The sequence below is a fragment of the Microcaecilia unicolor genome, chromosome 6, assembly GCF_901765095.1.
Source record: "Microcaecilia unicolor chromosome 6, aMicUni1.1, whole genome shotgun sequence".
Lineage (NCBI taxonomy): Eukaryota > Metazoa > Chordata > Amphibia > Gymnophiona > Siphonopidae > Microcaecilia > Microcaecilia unicolor.
Genome location: NC_044036.1, coordinates 20,520,294 through 20,537,521, shown reverse-complemented (window position 1 = coordinate 20,537,521; position 17,228 = coordinate 20,520,294). Strand labels below are relative to the sequence as shown.

Sequence of the window (17,228 nt, the reverse complement as noted above, 5' to 3'; positions counted from 1 at the left end):
TTTTAGTCTTTCTGCAGCATTAGGTGGAGGAGTAGCCTGGTTGTTAGTGCAGTGGACTTTGATCCTGGGGAACTGAGTTTGATTCCCACTGCAGCTCCTTGTGATTCTGGGCAAGTCACTTAACCCTCCATTGCCCTTGGTACAAAAGAAGTACCTGAATATATGTAAACCGCTTTGAATGTAGTTGCAAAAACCTCAGAAAGGCGGTAGGTATATCAAGTCCCATTTCCCTTTCCCTTATGACATCACAATATCAGAAGTGAGCCAAGTATCAGGCAATCAAGCCATTGTGACATCACTGATGAGGTTGGCTCTTATTGGTGGAATGAGTGGAGGAGTAGCCTAGTGGTTAGTGCAGTGGACTTTGATCCTGGGGAACTGAGTTCCATTCCCACTGCAGCTCCTTGTGACTCTGGGCAAGTCACTTAACCCTCCATTGCCCCTGGTACAAAATAAGTACCTGAATATATGTAAACCGCCTTGACTGTAGTTGCAAAAACCTCAGAAAGGTGGTATATTGTCCCAGTTCCCTTTCCCTATTTGAGATTCTACATGGAATGTTGCTACTATTGGAGATTCTAGATGGAATGTTGCTATTCCACTAGCAACATTCCATGTAGAAGCCTGCCCTTGCAGATCAGCAACGCGGCCACGCAGGCTTCTGTTTCTGTGAGTCCACGTGCAGGATGTCAGACTCACAGAAACAGAAGCCTGCGCGGCCGCATTGGTGATCTGCAAGGGCAGGCTTCTACATAGAATGTTGCTAGGGGTTAGTGCAGTGGACTTTGATCCTGGGGAACTGAATTCAATTCCCACTGCAGCTCCTTGTGACTCTGGGCAAGTCACTTCACGCTCCATTGCCCCTGGTACAAAATAAGTACCTGAATATATGTAAACCGCCTTGAATGTAGTTGCAAAAACCTCAAAAAGGCGGTATGTCAAGTCCCAGTTCCCTTTCCCTATTTCCCATTCTGAATCAGTTGGAGCTGGCGCAGACCCAGTAATCCAATCTTGATGTTATCATGGCATGAACAACTGAGACAAGACTTGCCTTGTCAATGTAAGGAGACAGGCAGCAAATGATAGAAACAGCTCTGGAAGGATGCTTGGATTTGGGGGATCAGAGTAAGTGCTGAATCTAGCTGTATTCCAAGTTTCCTGACTTGTGATTTGAGGGGGAGTTCATATTTCCTAAAAGGGATTTTGATGTCAGGTATGAGCCCCCTTGTGTTATGGACCCAAAGAAGCTCAGTTTTACTTGGGTTCAGGCAAGGTTTGTTGCTTTTAGCCCATTCTTGAATTGACGTTAGACAGATAGTCAGTTTATTGACGGCACTGGGTAAGTCAGGTTCAATGGGTATGATTAGCTGCACATCATCCACAGAGATGTAGAACTGAGTGTCCATTGACCAAGTCAACTTGGCCAGTGTCTTGAGGTAGCTATTGAACAAAATAGGTGACAGTATCGATTCTTGTGGTACCACTATACATACCCATGGTGGCGATGAGGTGCTGCTGAACATTATGGACTGTTGCCTGTCTGATAGATAGGATCTGAACCAGGCAAGTACTCTTTGCCTGATACCTGTTTCTGCTAGTTGTGCTGGCATTATATCGTGATCCACAGTGTCAAAAGCAGTGTTACCACAGAGGCAAATCCCCTGTCTTGGTTTCTGTGATGATCATCTAGTTTATTTATTTGTTGCATTTGTATCCCACATTTTCCCACCTATTTGCAGGCTCAATGTGGCTTACATTGTACCGGAGGTGCGTTTGCAGTCTCCGGTGTTTACAAATACAAAGTGATGTTGAGATGAGATAAAGTTCATGAGGGGCAGCAGTGGGAGAGTTGTGTTTTGTGCATTTTGAATTCTAGTGTTATTACGTTGCAGAGATCAGGCATTTGTTGGGTTGGTAGGGTATGCCTTTTTAAAAAGATAAGTTTTTAGTGTTCTCCGGAAGTATAGGTGGTCATACGAGGTTTTCATGGCTTTTGGCAATGCGTTCCACAATTGGGTGCTTATGTAGGAAAAGTTGGATAGTTGGGATACAAGGACTGTTTCTGTTCCATAACCAAGTCTGGATCCAGATTGGCATGAATCTAGCCAGTTTCTCTCTTGTAGCCAATCATGCTGTGCAGCGAGATCCAATTCTACCATAGTAACATATATATAGTAGATGACGGCAGAAAAAGACCTGCACGGTCCATCCAGTCTGCCCAACAAGATAACTCATATTTGCAGCTTTTTGTGTATACCCTACCTTAATTTGTACCTGTCCTCTTCAGGGCACAGACCGTATAAGTCTGCCCAGCACTATCCCCGCCTCCCAACCACCAGCCCCGCCTCCCACCACCGGCTCTGGCACAGACCATATAAGTCTGCCCAGCACTATCCCCGCCTCCCAACCACCAGCCCCGCCTCCCACCACCGGCTCTGGCACAGACCGTATAAGTCTGCCCAGCACTAACCCTGCCTCCCAACCACCAGCCCTGCCTCCCAACCACCGGCTCTGGCATAGGCACAGACCGTATAAGTCTAATGGACACTCAAATTCCATTATAGAATATTAGCATAACCTGATATCAGCTTCTTACATAAAGGCTAAAGAGGTTAGGACTCTTCAGCTTGGAAAAGAGACTACTGAGGTGGGGGGGGGGGGGGGGGATATGATTGAGGTCTATAAAATCCTGAGTGGTGTAGAATGGGTAAAAGTGAATCAATTTTTCACTCTTTCAAAAAGTACAAAGGCCAACACTCAATGAAATGACATAGAAATAATTTCAAAACAAATAGGAGAAAATATTTTTGTACTCAAAGAATAGTTAAACTCTGGAACTCGTTGCCAGTGGATGTGTAAACAGTGGTTAGCGTATCTGGGTTTAAAAAAGGTTTGGACAAGTTCCTGGAGTAAAAGTTCATAGTCTGTTATTGAGATGGACATGGGGGAAGCCACTGCTTGCCCCGGGAATGGTAGCATGGAATGTTGCTACTACTTGGGTTTCTGCCAGGTACTTGTGACCTGGATTGGCCACTTTTGGAAGCAGGATACTGGGCTAGATGGACCATTGGTCTCACTCAGTATGACTGTTCTTTTGTTACGTTTATACATCCTCAGTTACACCAGCCGTAGACCTCACATAATTGTGGTCAGGTTTCTTCTGGTTAGATTGTAAGTTCTTTGAGCAGGGACTGTCCTTCTATGTTAAATTGTACAGCGCTGCGTAACCCTAGTAGCGCTTTAGAAATGTCAAGTAGTAGTAGTAGTAGTAGTGTTCATGGTGTGCAATATGTATAGGCAACTCATCAAGGCGCACTTTCAAATTGTTTTTAATCAATCCTATGCCACCCGATAAAATGGAAGCTATTTCTGGCTCTTTCTGCCATATTTTCTTGGTCTTTGCATTTCTTGCTATTTGAGGATCTCCTCTTGCTCCACGCAGGTCCCCAAAATTTGCTCCCTCAATGCAATAAAACTAAAAGTAACAGAAGACATTTCACCTTCATTGAAATAAATCATCTTTCATTAAAAGCCTTCAGATTTACTTTTATCCACCCCTCTACTCATGGCGCCCATCATGAAACTTATCATGAACTGCTCTTCTCCCCCTCCCCGCTTCTGTCCACCTGTCTGTCCATCTGTCTTGCGTTCATCTAGGATCAGATTTTGGCTTTGGTTTTTGTTTTGTAATTTTGATGTATTTATAATCTACCTTTCCCATGAACCCACGGCGGCACACAAGACGGATTAATCAATCTATGTACAGACATAAGAGTCGGACAACACCTTTAATACATCTGAGCTATGCCAAACTTTCTGTTTTGTAGTTGACCCAGGACCTCTTCTTTATTTGAAACAACTCTCTTCATCGGTTCAGTACTGTGTACGTTAAGACTTTTCCTCCTTTCATTAGCCACCTAATTAGCCATGGCAGCTTCAGTATGTGCTTGGAAAAGTGTGTGGCATAGCACATTAAGTCAAAAAACAAAAAGGAGGTAAAAACCCTCACGAAACCATGAGATAGAAAGAAAAAAGTGAGGAGAGTGGATGAGGATACCAAAAAATATATATTTATTCGCATAAAAAATCAAAATAAAAAATGAACAATGGTTGTATAAAATATAATATATAATATAGCACATTAAGTCCCATTCAAACAAGGAAGTAAAAATGTTCCAAGATTCACACAAAAACTTTCCTTTACTGTGTGTTTCATTCCAGAGGCCCCTGAGTGTATTTCTTTGGTGTGTCTCATCCATCATAATGTGAACCTTGTCACCGCTTCACTATCCCTCCCTCCCATACTCCCCAGGAGCGGTTTCTCTTTTGGATTCGTTTTTTTTTTAAGACTTGGAGACAATCTTCTACTTTTAGTTAAATAGTTTTACACTGGTAATGTAATTTAGTAATACCGCAGCCCCGAATCCAACAGCTTTACAGGATTCAAACAGTGTCCTACTGTCTGTTTAACAAGGGATGTTTGGGTCCATCAGAACCAGAGGAAGGTCTATTGGATGTGTTGGTCTGTGAAATATTATGGAATCTTGTCAACATATCAGTCAGTGAAACGTCATTACATCTCCTACATATGAGCTGTCGGAACTGAAGTTCAGGAGGGACTCGGGAAATGGTCTGCGATAGCTTAGAGTACAGATATATCAAAGCTTTTTTCCGAGCGAAAAAAGATCTGTCCCATATTTCATTGATGTAATTAACCCAGGGAAAATCACCAGAGAAAAGCAGGAACCATTTCAACTAAGTTTTAAGGATAAAACATGGAAGGCCATGCATTTGGGCTGCAAAATCCCAAGGGAGAGGTATCGTATAGGGAGGTTGTGCATGAAAGAAGAGTGGACTTGGGGGTGATTATAATTGATGACTTAAAGGTGGCCAAACAGGTAGAAGGATGCTTAGGTGCATAGTGAGAGGAATAGCCAGCAGAAAAAAAAGTCTCTGGTGAGCATGGGCGTAGTTTGACTGTTTCATTTGGGGGGGGGGGGGGGGCAGAGGATGTGGCGGAGCATATTAGCATATTCATTTGCATATATATATATATATATATATATATATATGCAAATGAATATGCTAATATGGAGGGAGGAAGGAAAGAAGGGAAAAAGAGCTGGCTTTTTTTATATTGACATCTTAGTGGCTACAAAGCTATTCTGTAAATGTTCCAAGTTGTATATTTGCCTCCAGACTTGACTCAAGCAACAATAAGTTTTCTTTGCAGAACTCAAGACTCCTTCTTCCAGTATTCAATTCTCTTTTTAGTTTCCCAGATCCCAGGTTTTCCTCCATTTTTGAGCCTGGCTGCGCTTGCTTGCTGCTTTTACGCTTGGCCGTTCGCCGCTGCAGGAAAGAAGATTAAGTTGTTTTTGTCGTGTTCGTCGTTTGGGGGGTGTTGAGTCACAGCTGATTCCTACGGCGAATACTCTTGCTACGTATTTTGTAGATAAGGTTCAGATTCTCTGATCTTCTATATCTGGTCCCCCTCTCTTTCAGTCATTAGCATCCATAGTCCAGGTTTCAATGCCTGGTTTGGTATCATTAGAGACTTATCACTCTCCAAACATTAGCCCTCAATTGTCTTCTTTTAACCTTCCCACTAATGTCCTCCTTAAAAAAAAAACCCTTTGATGGGGATGCACGTTACCACCTTGAAGCATCTCTGGTTTTACATCCCCACCAATCTGGCTTTCAGATCGGCTTCTTTAGTACCGAAACAGTCTTCATTTCTGAGTGAGATCCATCAGAAGTTGGACAAGGGTTTTGTTGCACTGGCAATGTCTTTGGACTTGTCATCTGCATTTGATGTCATCGTACTGGGAGTGCATTGATCCCTGATGTTGTTCCTATATTACTTGGTTAGCTAATTCAACCTGTTTCACAATTTAAATATCTAGGCATCATTCAAGGTTAAAGTTCACTACTCAGATTTCTTCTGTTCTGAAATCCAGGTTTTTTGCTCTTTGCAAAAAAAAAAAAAGTTCCCTGGATTTCAATGCTCTGAACACACTATATCATGCATTTATTGGAACCAGATTAGACTACTCTAACATCGTCTATGCTGGGCTCCCAAATTTGCAGGATTTTGTGTTGCTTCACAGTATCTGGCAGTGGAGGGATTCTGTTACTGAGGTGACAGTAGAATTTGAATATATATTTGTTTTATTGTATGACACGTGAGAAATCTGGGACTGATGTCTTGCATACAGCTTTTTTATGGAATAGGCAAATTCATACTAAACTTACAATTAAACAATGAAATATTTAGGCTGGTGGTAAAGGGAGTTGTCCTGGCAGGAGCAATGCCCAGTCACTCCTTCCTTTGTGGCTCTGAGTTTGAAAATGGTGACCTCTAGAGGTAGTCTCATAGGATTTGGGTGTGGGGGGGGGGGGGTGCTGTTTGTGTTGATGGAGTTCAGAACAGAGTGCTGTTTGTGTTGGGGCTATTCGGGATTGGAGGTCTATCTGGGGGGGAGGTTGATCATAGGTGGGGTTACTGCTTGCGATGGGGTTTTGGGAGGAGGTGACGTCAGGAGCTGAGAGTCTTTCTGGGGAGGGGGGCTAACCTTGGGTGAGACAGGCCTGGGAGGGGTCATGAGAGGGGATTTTGAACCAGGGGCTGAGGGGATGGGAACGGTAGTGGCGGAAACCGAGAAGTTATCCAGGTGCCGGGCAATATTTACTGCTGGCACCCACATAGCTAAGTGGTGGAAGTTAAGAATTCTTTTTATACAGTCCTACCTTGAAGCTTAGTTATGTGAGCATCAATATTGAATATGGCCTGTTCCTGGATATCTGCAGCTCCTCCCCAAACTGCCTCCATACTGACCAGGCTCCGCCCAGATGTGACATTTGCGGCCTCTGGAAATACTCAGCAGCACTGCCTGCATAACTGTTACTGAATATTCATAGATAGGGAAAGGGAAATGGGAATTGATATACTGCCTTTCTGAGGGGTTTTTTTGCAACTACATTCAAAGCGGTTTACATATATTCAGGTACTTATTTTGTACCGGGGGCAATGGAGGGTTAAGTGACTTGCCCGGAGTCACAAGGAGCTGCAGTGGGAATCAAGCTCAGTTCCTCAGGATCAAAGTCCGCTGCACTAACCACTAGGCTACTCCTCCACTAGCAACATTCCATGTAGAATCATGCCCTTGCAGATCACCAATGCGGCCACGCAGGCTTCTGTTTCTGTGAGTCTGACGTACGTGCAGGACGTCAGACTCACAGAAGCCTGAGCCGCTGCATTGCTGATCTACAAGGGCAGGCTTCTACATGGAATGCTGCTAGTGGCTAGTGGAATAGCAACATTCCATCTAGAATCTCCAATGGTAGCAACATTCTATGTAGAATCTACAAATAGTTTCAACATTCCATGTAGAATCTCAAATAGGGAAAGGGAACTGACATGTCGCCTTTCTGAGGTTTTTGCAACTACATTCAAAGCGGTTTACATATATTCAGGTACTTATTTTGTATCAGGGGCAATGGAGGGTTAAGTGACTTGCCCGGAGTCACAAGGAGGTGCAGTGGGAATCGAACTCAGTTCCCCGGGGATCAAAGTCCACTGCACTAACCACTAGGCTACTCCTCCACTCCCACAGAGTATGAATTCAGTGGGCACAAGCCTCTCCTCTGCACTTAAATCATTTTGAATATGGACGCCATTGTATTCTCTTGCTTACCTCAGGGAAGCTGCTGTTCCTGCTAATGCTACAGGTTCCCCTCTTCAATACCGGTATTGGAGACGAAGCAGATTAATGGGAAATTCTCCATTTTTTAGGATGAGAATATCTCGCAGAAGGAAGACTTGGAAAAGAAAAACTCAGCACTACGTGAAGACTCTGTAGGTGATGATGAACTGCATTATGGGTAAGCTGATTAACAGCAGTTTCCTATGAATAAAAAACACTGAAAATCCAGTAGGTTGTACTTACCCTTCTAGTACTCTGAAAACCACATAAATCGAATACTAGTCTCCCGCATTCTACTATTCCTATCAAACGTCATGCACCAGGAACTATGTTTTCTCCTTCCTTGGAGACATGTCAGTCTCCTGCTGGGCCTCTTAGTGAATCATTGATCCCTGAGCCCTTTTCTGATAGCAGCAGGGAAATCAGGGGGGTGGGGGGAGAGAAGGAGCGCACATAGGGCAAATAATTCTGTTGCCTTTAGGAACGCATGTATACGGTAGAGACAGTGCGTTTTTTTCTAGCAAAAAAGGTGCTGGTGCTCAAATGCCAGGCCACCCTTCAGGGGTGGGGTGATCAGTGAGGGACCCACCCCACAATAGCCAGGACCCCTGCAACCAGTCACAGAATCTATGACAAGGCAGAACTGGTGTTTAAGGTCTGAGCTCTTTCATTAAAACTTGGGGACCATGGGTCAATTTTAGCAGACAACGGAAAAGGTGCCAGTGCTCAGTACCCCCAGAAAAGCACAGAAGGACCTCCAAGGTTGGAAAAAAAACCGCAAAACTTTAATGGAAGGAGACCCGACACGGGCCGTGTTTCGGCACTCAAAGCGCCTGCCTCAGGGGTCAAGAGTGAAGTCTTGAGTACCAATGAACGTGCAAAACTCACTCTACAATTTGATGCACGAACTTAAGCAAGTAGCAGCCGATTCTGTGAACCGCTGACGTCATTCTTGACCCCTGAGGCAGGTGCTTTGAGTGCCGAAACACGGCCTGTGTCGGGTTTCCTTCCATTAAAGTTTTGCGTTTTCCCAACCTTGGCGGCCCTTTTGTGCTTTTCTGTTTTGCTTATTGGACGTGTACTTTGGGACCCTCTCTTCTGCTGCTTGCTCAGTACCCCCAGGCCATTTTTATTTTCCTGTTTCATTTCCAGGAATGTTTTTTTTTTAATCTAATTTCATTTGGCCTCTTTTTTTTTCTTCACGGGGGGCAAATTCATTGAGCGTGCCGTCTTTTGAAAGAGGGTGCTCTATGCAATCATGCACGCTCCATGGTGCGACCGCACCTCGAATATTGTGTTCAATTCTGGTCGCCGCATCTCAAAAAAGATATAGTGGAATTAGACAAGGTGCAGAGAAGGGCGACGAAAATGATAAAGGGGATGGGTCGACTTCCCTATGAGGAAAGGCTAAAGCGGCTAGGGCTCTTCAGCTTGGAGAAAAGGCGGCTGAGGGGAGATATGATAGAGGTCTATAAAATAATGAGTGGAGTTGAACTGGTAGATGTGAAGCATCTGTTCACGCTTTCCAAAAATACTAGGACTAGGGGGCATGCGATGAAGCTACAATGTAGTAAATTTAAAACGAATCGGAGAAAATGTTTCTTCACTCAACATGTAATTAAACTCTGGAATTCGTTGCCAGAGAATGTGGTAAAGGCTGTTAGCTTAGCGGAGTTTAAAAAAGGTTTGGACGGCTTCCTAAAGGAAAAGTCCATAGACCATTATTAAATGGACTTGGGGAAAATCCACTATTTCTGGGATAAGCAGTATAAAATGTTTTGTACATTTTTGGGATCTTGCCAGGTATTTGTGACCTGGATTGGCCAGTTGGAAACAGGATGCTGGGCTTGATGGACCTTTGATCTTTCCCAGTATGGCAATACTTATGTACTTACTAGTAGAAAAGGCCCGTTTCAGGCACAAATGAAACGGGCGTTATCAAGGTTTTCCTCCCCCCCCCCAGTTCCAGACCCCCCTCCCTCCATCCATCCGAATTCCAGACACCCCTCCAAGTTCCAGACCCCTCCCTCCCGCTCTCCAAGTTCCAGACCCACCTCCCTGCCTCCCTCCCTCCCTCCGATTTGCAGAGCCCACCTCCCTGCCTTCCTCCTTCCGATTTCCAGACCCCCTCAGAGTTCCTGACCCCTGGACCCCCCTGTCGCGACCCTCTCGAGCCCCCCTTCCCGCCGCCAAACCTCCCCAGCCGCCGTCGCATACCTGTGCTGACAGGAGACCCCAACGCCCGCCAGCCGAAGTCTCCTCTTCTCGGCCACGCGACGTGGAGGAATGACATGATCAAGTTTGAATTAGTTTGTGCTCGTGCGTCTGACGCACGCACACAAACAGATTCCAACTTGATCACGTCCCCTGGGTTTTCGGCGTAATGCGTTGTGACGTCAGCTGGGGCTTCGGAGCCCAAAGTTACAGACACAGACAGCCAGGCTCAGAACGTTGGAGGTGAGTATTATTATATAGGATGTACTTATGGTTTGTGCATGTACGGTACTTTGCACCTGTGCAGTGGCTACCTTCTTTGGAAATAGTGTGCTCTCTCTCAAAAGACTGCGCTCTGTTATCAGCAAATGATAAAACATTAATTTTAATGTTTTTATGTCATTGACAACTCCCATATCCTGGCAGACGCCCATCCTAGAATGTAGTGCTGGCCACCTGTAAGGAAGCTTATCAGCCTAGTACTGTATACCTGGGTAGAATTATTTCAACTTTGCACTATAGACCCAGGGCTGCTTTTAATCCCAGTGAGGGGGAGGGGAGGGGAAGAGTGGAGGAAATGACCCCCTGTTCAGGGATGGGGAGGGGTAGCTGCATCATTTGCATGGCCCAAAAGTTATTTATTATTTGTATTTATTAGGATTTATTTACCGCCTTTTTGAAAGAATTCACTCAAGGTTATTAGCCCTGTCTCTATTGTAGCTGTGATTATTCTGATACAGAGAGATTTCCTGACACTCAATATCCATCACTTTCCCTGCCGTAGTGCGACCGCATGTGTAGAACTAGTGAAGACGGTCTTATAAAGCAGGGATCTATCACATAATGGCCTTGAGGCTGACAACTTAACCAGTTTTGTCAATGCTGCTCCAGGAGAGTAATTTTTAAAACCACTTCTGGAGATAAAATGATCTTCTACCTGTAAAGATAGGCTTTTATGAAATTGCACTATTTGTATGCAGGTAAAGTTTGCATTTCTATTGCGCTACTGGATGCATGGCACATTGTACCGTGGCGATATATAGTCAGGTAAAATTTCTCTCTGCCCCACAGAGCTTAATTTAAGCAGTTGCCTGAGGTAATGTGAGATAAAGAGGGGCATAATCGAACGGGGTGCCCAAGTTTTCATGAGGGCGTCCTCGCAGGACGGCCCCGTAAAGGGGTGGGGCAACCCGTATTATCGAAACAAGATGGGCGTCCATCTTTCGTTTTGATAATACGGTCGGGGACACCCAAAGAATGAAATTTAGGTCAACCTTAGAGATGGTCATCCTTAGGTCGTTTTTGAGATGGTCGTCCCCGGTTTTCGGCGATAATGGAAACCGAGGACACTCATCTCAAAAATGACCAAATCCAAGCCATTTGGTTGTGGGAGGAGCCAGCATTCATAGTGCACTGGTCCCCCTCACATGCCAGGACACCAACCGGGCAACCTAGGGGGCACTGCAGTGGACTTCAGAAAAAGGTCCCAGGTGCATAGCTCCCTTACCTTGGGTTCTGAGCCCCCCAACCCCCCCCCCTCCCAAAACCCACAACTGTACACCACTACCATAGCCCTTAGGGATGAAGAGAGGCACCTACATGTGGGTACAGTGGGTTTCTGGTGGGTTTTGGAGGGCTCGCTGTTTCCTCCACAAATGTAACAGGTAAGGGGGGGTATGGGCCTGGGTCCACCTGTCTGAAGTGCACTGCACCTACAACTAAACTACTCCAGGGACCTGCATGCGCTGTCGTGGACCTGAGTATGACATCTGAGGCTGGCACCAAATATTTCTAATGATGTTTTTTTTAGGGTGGGAGGGCGTTAGTGACCACTGGGGGAGTAACGGAAGGTCATCCCAAATTCACTCCAGTGGTCAGCTGGTCATTTCGGGCACCTTTTTGTGCCTTATTCGTAATAAAAACAGGTCCGGGTGAAAACGTCCAAGTTTTAGTCATGGACGTCTTCGCTTTTTTCCATTATGACTCAAAGACGTCCAAGTCTCAGGAATGCCCAAGTCCCGCCTCGAACATGCCTCCGATATGCCCCCTTGAGATTTGTACATCATTGCGATGGACTTCTGACAAAGACGTCCAAAACCGGGTTTCAATTATACCGATTTGGACGTCTGAGTGAGAAGGACGTCCAAGTGCCAATTTACATCACTTTTTGGATGTCCATGTCTTTCGAAAATGAGCCTGATAGTCTGCTAGCTCATTAAATACCCACATAAATTTAGGACAGTAAAAGGCAGCCTAACTTTATGCAGTGAAGTTAACCGGGCACCAGTCTGAATAACGGCTGCCCAGTTAACTTCCAGAAGACCAGTGATACCCAAATATTCAATTCCAGGAGCACTGAATACCCAGGGTCAGTTCAGCCTATAGCTGTGAGCAGCTCAGGCTCCGCTTACAGGCACAAGATGAATATCAGGTGCACTAATTTTGGAGTCAGGAGGCAGTGGAGGAAGGAGTGGCCTAACGGTTAGCGTAGCAGGCTTTGCTCCTCTCAACCTGGGTTCAATTCCCACTGCAGCTCCTTGTGACACTGGGCAAGTCACTTAGCCCTCCATTGCCCCAGGTGCAAAAGCTTAGATTGTGAGCTCTCTAGGGACAGAGAACATACCTGCATCTCATGTGTACAGCACTGACTACATCTAGTAGCGCTATAGAAATGATTAATAGTAGTAAAGTTCAGTTTTCCTATAGCATCTAAGGAGCAGTTAAAAATACATATGCTGGAGAAGGCTCTTGCATGACATTTTTGTATTTGTTTATGCTATGGTATGATTCTTGTTTTATTGTTCATTTTGATTACATGCGTTGTTTGTAATCCACCTAGAACTATAACACTATGCTGAATATAAATTTAAAATAAATAAATTGCTCCAGTTACTAATGCATTTCTTAATGGCATAGCTGGGTTTGGGAAGAGCATGGAATGACACAAAATATGTTGAATATTGAAAATTGTGCACGGTTATGGCAGAATAAAAACTATTTGCACAGATTAACATGTGAAAGTGCACAGGTGCTTCTCCTGGAATCGGTTTCAAACTGAAAGTATGAACACGCACTTTTGCTCTCAAAGTCTGTGGCTTGTACCTTTCACCGGTGCAGCCAGGTATAAAACGGCCCTCTAGATAGCTATTGCATTTTATATGAGAAGGAAAAAAAATCAGCTTTATTGTTTTCAGCTTGTGAAAGTAATTTCTCAGCAGTTTTAGGCCCTGGGTGAATTTTTCCAGCATTTCTGTCCTTGGGCGATACTATGGATTTATATCATTCATTACGCGAGAAAATTAAAAGTTCAAATTGGCCCACTGAGGAAGGCGTGAGCTAAATCCAAATCCGAATGCAGGGTAAATATTGTAAATGTAACCTTTACTCTACTCATTTAGGCAGAGCTGGAGAAGGGTCGAGATGCCGCCAGGGTCTGGATTTGGAAACCCCCACCAAAGCAGAAATGTACTGTGAAAAACTGAGCTCAGCTGTTCGCCTCTTAGCAAAACACTTGGACACATGGCTGACTACAGCAGGACATCTAGAAACTGACCAGATGTTCATGCTAAGGGAGATGATTGGAAAGAGGCAGGGGAAAGCGCTGTGGATAGTCTGCAGAATGTTAATGAGATGCATGGCACACATAAATTAGTCAGAGGACAGAAAGTGCCTGAGGGGCCCCGGTTAACTGGTAACCAAGAGTCATGCATGCAATATTGTCCAGTTTCTCAATTGAGTTTATTAAGGTCGGAAATGCTGGGGTACAGAAAGAGAGATAGCACTGGTAGAAAAGTGGTGAGGTTTCACTTGGAGGATTCTGTCCTTTCAAAAAGATATTCTACATCAAAAGTCCTAGGTCATGAGCTCTTAGTACCTATCCAACTCATTTTCGAAAGTGATCGCTGGCCATCTTCCGACACAAGTCGGGAGATGGCCGGCGATCTTGCGAAAGCGGCCAAATCGGTATAATCGAAAGCCGCTATTTTGACACCATCGCCGCTTTCCTGTCGCAGAGCCGGCGAAAGTTCAAGGGGGCGTGTTGGCAGCGACGCGAAGGTGGGGCATGGGCGGGCATGGGCGGGATTACGAAATGGCCGGCTTTAGCCCATAATGGAAAAAAAACCCGGCGATGAAGAGCATTTGGCCGCTTTTACTTGGTCCCTCTTTTTTCAGATCCAAGCTTCAAAAAGGTGGCCGAACTGACCACATGACCACCGGAAGGAATTGGGGATGATCTCCCCGTACTCCCCCAGTGGTCACCAACCCCCTCCCAGCATAAAAAACAGGTTACAAATACTTTTTTGCCAGCCTCTATGCCAGCCTCAAATGCCATACCCACCTCCATGACAACAGAATGTGTTCTGTCCTCCGACAGCCTTTGCCTACTTGTGATGTGGCTCTGGGGTGAGTGCGGCACCTTTTCTGTTATTTGCACTGCAGAGTCACATCAGCAATGCAATGTGGTGGGTGTAGGTATTGGTAGTTGGTAGGCTCTGCTTTTCCCCCTGCTTACTGGGTCAGAGTGTGCCCCATTTTGTTTCCTGTTGTAGTCCATGCGGTAGTGGCCATTTTTGTAAGACAGTTTTAGATCCCCTTCCTGTGTTACCCAGGTCAGAGAACGTAGCTCTTATCTTGCATGGTGCTGAAAGAGGGCATTGTACACCATTGTGCCAGCTCTGACCTACTGCTAATCTTAGTACCAGGGGACTCTGCCAGAAGTACCCCAACAGGGTCATTTTATAACCAGACACCTACCAAGGTGCTAGATGGAAAGAAAAGTAGCCACCAAGTATAGCACAATGATGTCCAAGTATAAATCAAATGTGCTCCAACCAAGATCCAGGTTTCACAAAACATTTGGCTTCTTCAGGGGGTCTAATCCAAACTGCGTTATATTTTGTCTGTCCAAATATGTTTATTGAAGATTTGTATCTCCCATTTTAGTACAGTAAGAGGCCCACAATCTTATTTTTAAAATTTGAAAATGGGTCCTGTGTGACTTCTATTCTTTGTTTACCAGGTCACTGTCCCATTGTCATCATCCTTCCGTGCATTTGGATAACGGTGAATATTGGTCCAATCGGGCTGCTTTGTACAAAGGGAAGAGCCACCGATCAATCTTCGAAGAAAGCTTAGAGAAAATTTATAGAAACATGTACAAAACTGCAGTGTCTGACCGCACTGTGAGAAGAAAATTCCATCGCTGATGCACAACACAAATACATCCATATTCTAACCATGAAACATCTGTGTGTTTGTGCACATGTATGTGTATGTACACATGTAAACATTTACTGAAGAATTCTGTATACATCGGCCAAAGTTATGCGCTGGGATGGTATGAACTAACCTCCTAATGCTATAAAAGTTGCCAAAAATTGTGCATGCAAATCTGGACATGTGCCCAATTTGCAGATGTAATTTAATTGAATAATAAGCCAATTAGTGCCAATAATTGGCTTTTTAGTAAGTAACTAGTTGCACTAATTGAAATCAATTGATATGTACGTGAGTAAATTTAGGTGCGTGATCCACACCTAAATTTTATGCGAGTCCCAGAAAAGGGGGCAAGGAAATGGGAGGGTCATGGGCGTTTCGAGGTGGAGCATGGACGTGGATTTGAGTTATATGCACAATTATAGAAGAAGGGGGTTCTGCGTATAAATTGAGGCGGGGCATTTGCACCATGTTTTCATTGGTGCAAATGGACACACCTAAATTTATGCACGATCCTTGCGCTTAAGCATTATTCTATATGTGCCTAACTTTAGGTGCAGCTTATAGAATAGTGATTAAGAGTTTTTTTTTCTGTGCCAATTTTTTGGGTGCGATTTGTAGAATTCACCCCTAAATATGAATTTTATAAAGGCCATTTCAAGCGAAACAATCTTGATAGAATACTAACTTAGTGTGCATTTCCTGCCTTTGGGCAGAAGTATTTATGCCTGCCAAAGGCGTGCCCACCTAATGACAGGTGCAAAAATGCAGGTATTCTATAATACCACACTAAATTCTGGGAACACCCCTGTCCTACCCATGCACCTGCCATGGCCATGCCCCCTTTGGAGCTGCACACTATGAAATTTAGACATACATGTTATTGAATAGGGTGTAAGGATGATCCATGCATAACTCTCAATGACTACAGATTAAGGGGTTGTTAACACCAACAGGGCCGCCGAGAGACTGGGCTGGGCCCGGGGCAAGGCTGCCCCTGGGCCCTCCCCCCCCCCCCCCCCACTGCTCCCCCTCCCCCCTCCTGAGGTCTCCGCCGCTCCGCACCTCCACCCGCCCCCGTCCATCCACCGCCGCTCCCCCTCCACCCACCCCTCCATCCGCCACTGGGCCGGGCCCCCTGCATTGAAATCACAGCTCCTCTCACCTCCGTGTGAAAGTGCTGCAGGCAGCAGGGCAGCAGATCGCTTCCCTTCAGCCCTCCTTCCCTCCTTGTGTCCCACCCTTGCAGAAGTTACATCATACGAGGGTGGGACACAGGGAGGGAAGGAGGCCCGAAGGGAGGCGATCTGCTGCCCTGCTGCCTGCAGCGCTTTCACATGGAGGTGAGAGGCGCTTTGATTTCAATGCAGGGGGCCCAGCCCGATGGCAGACTGTCGACGACGGAGGGCGGGTGGGACTGCGGCGCCGGGAGGCCCGGGCCCGGGGAATTTTGTCCCCCCTGCCCCCCCCTCTCGGCGGCTATAAACACCAATCATTGATTATCACCAATTTAGGGGGTCTTTTACTAAGCCATGGTAGTGTTTCTAGCTCATGGTAGAAATCAGCTGCCAGTAAACACCAAGACACCCGTTATATTCCTATGGGCATCTTGGCATTTGCCACCAGTTGATCTGTACTACAAGCTAAAAACACTACCGTGGCTTAGTAAAAGACTCCCTTAGGCAATTACTTTGATCCACGTGCAAAACTGAGCACCTAATGTCGGACAACCTATACAGAATCACTCCTTAATGGTAGAATATTGTAAAATTGTTTTTAATTTGAATTATAAAACAGTTTTGTTTTAAAAGCAAGCTGATAGTTATGTTGTAAAAATGATTTTGTAAGACTGTCTAATTGATGAGGCTTCATGAGTCGGGTTACAAGCTCTGCCCGGACTGGCTGAGCCTGACCTAGTTTCCAATAAAGATATGCATTTGTTTGAAGTAACATGGGAAATGTTCTTTAATGCTGTTTTTAACCCAAAGGGACAAGGGAAAAATATTTTTTTTCATTTTTCCTGTGTCATCAATATTGCACACATTATTACATAATAGTGCACATTATGAAGAGGTGCACTATTGAGTAATT

At 45.1% G+C, this 17,228-nt stretch overlaps 1 protein-coding gene across 2 annotated transcripts in view; it reads left to right on the top strand.

Moving 5' to 3' along the window:
• Positions 1-15,326, top strand: part of SPATA6 (spermatogenesis associated 6) — a 121,406-nt gene extending 106,080 nt beyond the window's left edge. For both annotated transcript variants that reach the window (XM_030206967.1, XM_030206968.1), the window contains 2 exons: positions 7,796-7,884; positions 14,941-15,326. In XM_030206967.1, the coding sequence (XP_030062827.1) occupies positions 7,796-7,884; positions 14,941-15,127 (276 nt within the window). In that variant the 3' untranslated portion in view covers positions 15,128-15,326. The remainder of the gene's footprint in view (positions 1-7,795; positions 7,885-14,940) is intronic.
• Positions 15,327-17,228: the final 1,902 nt, after the last annotated feature.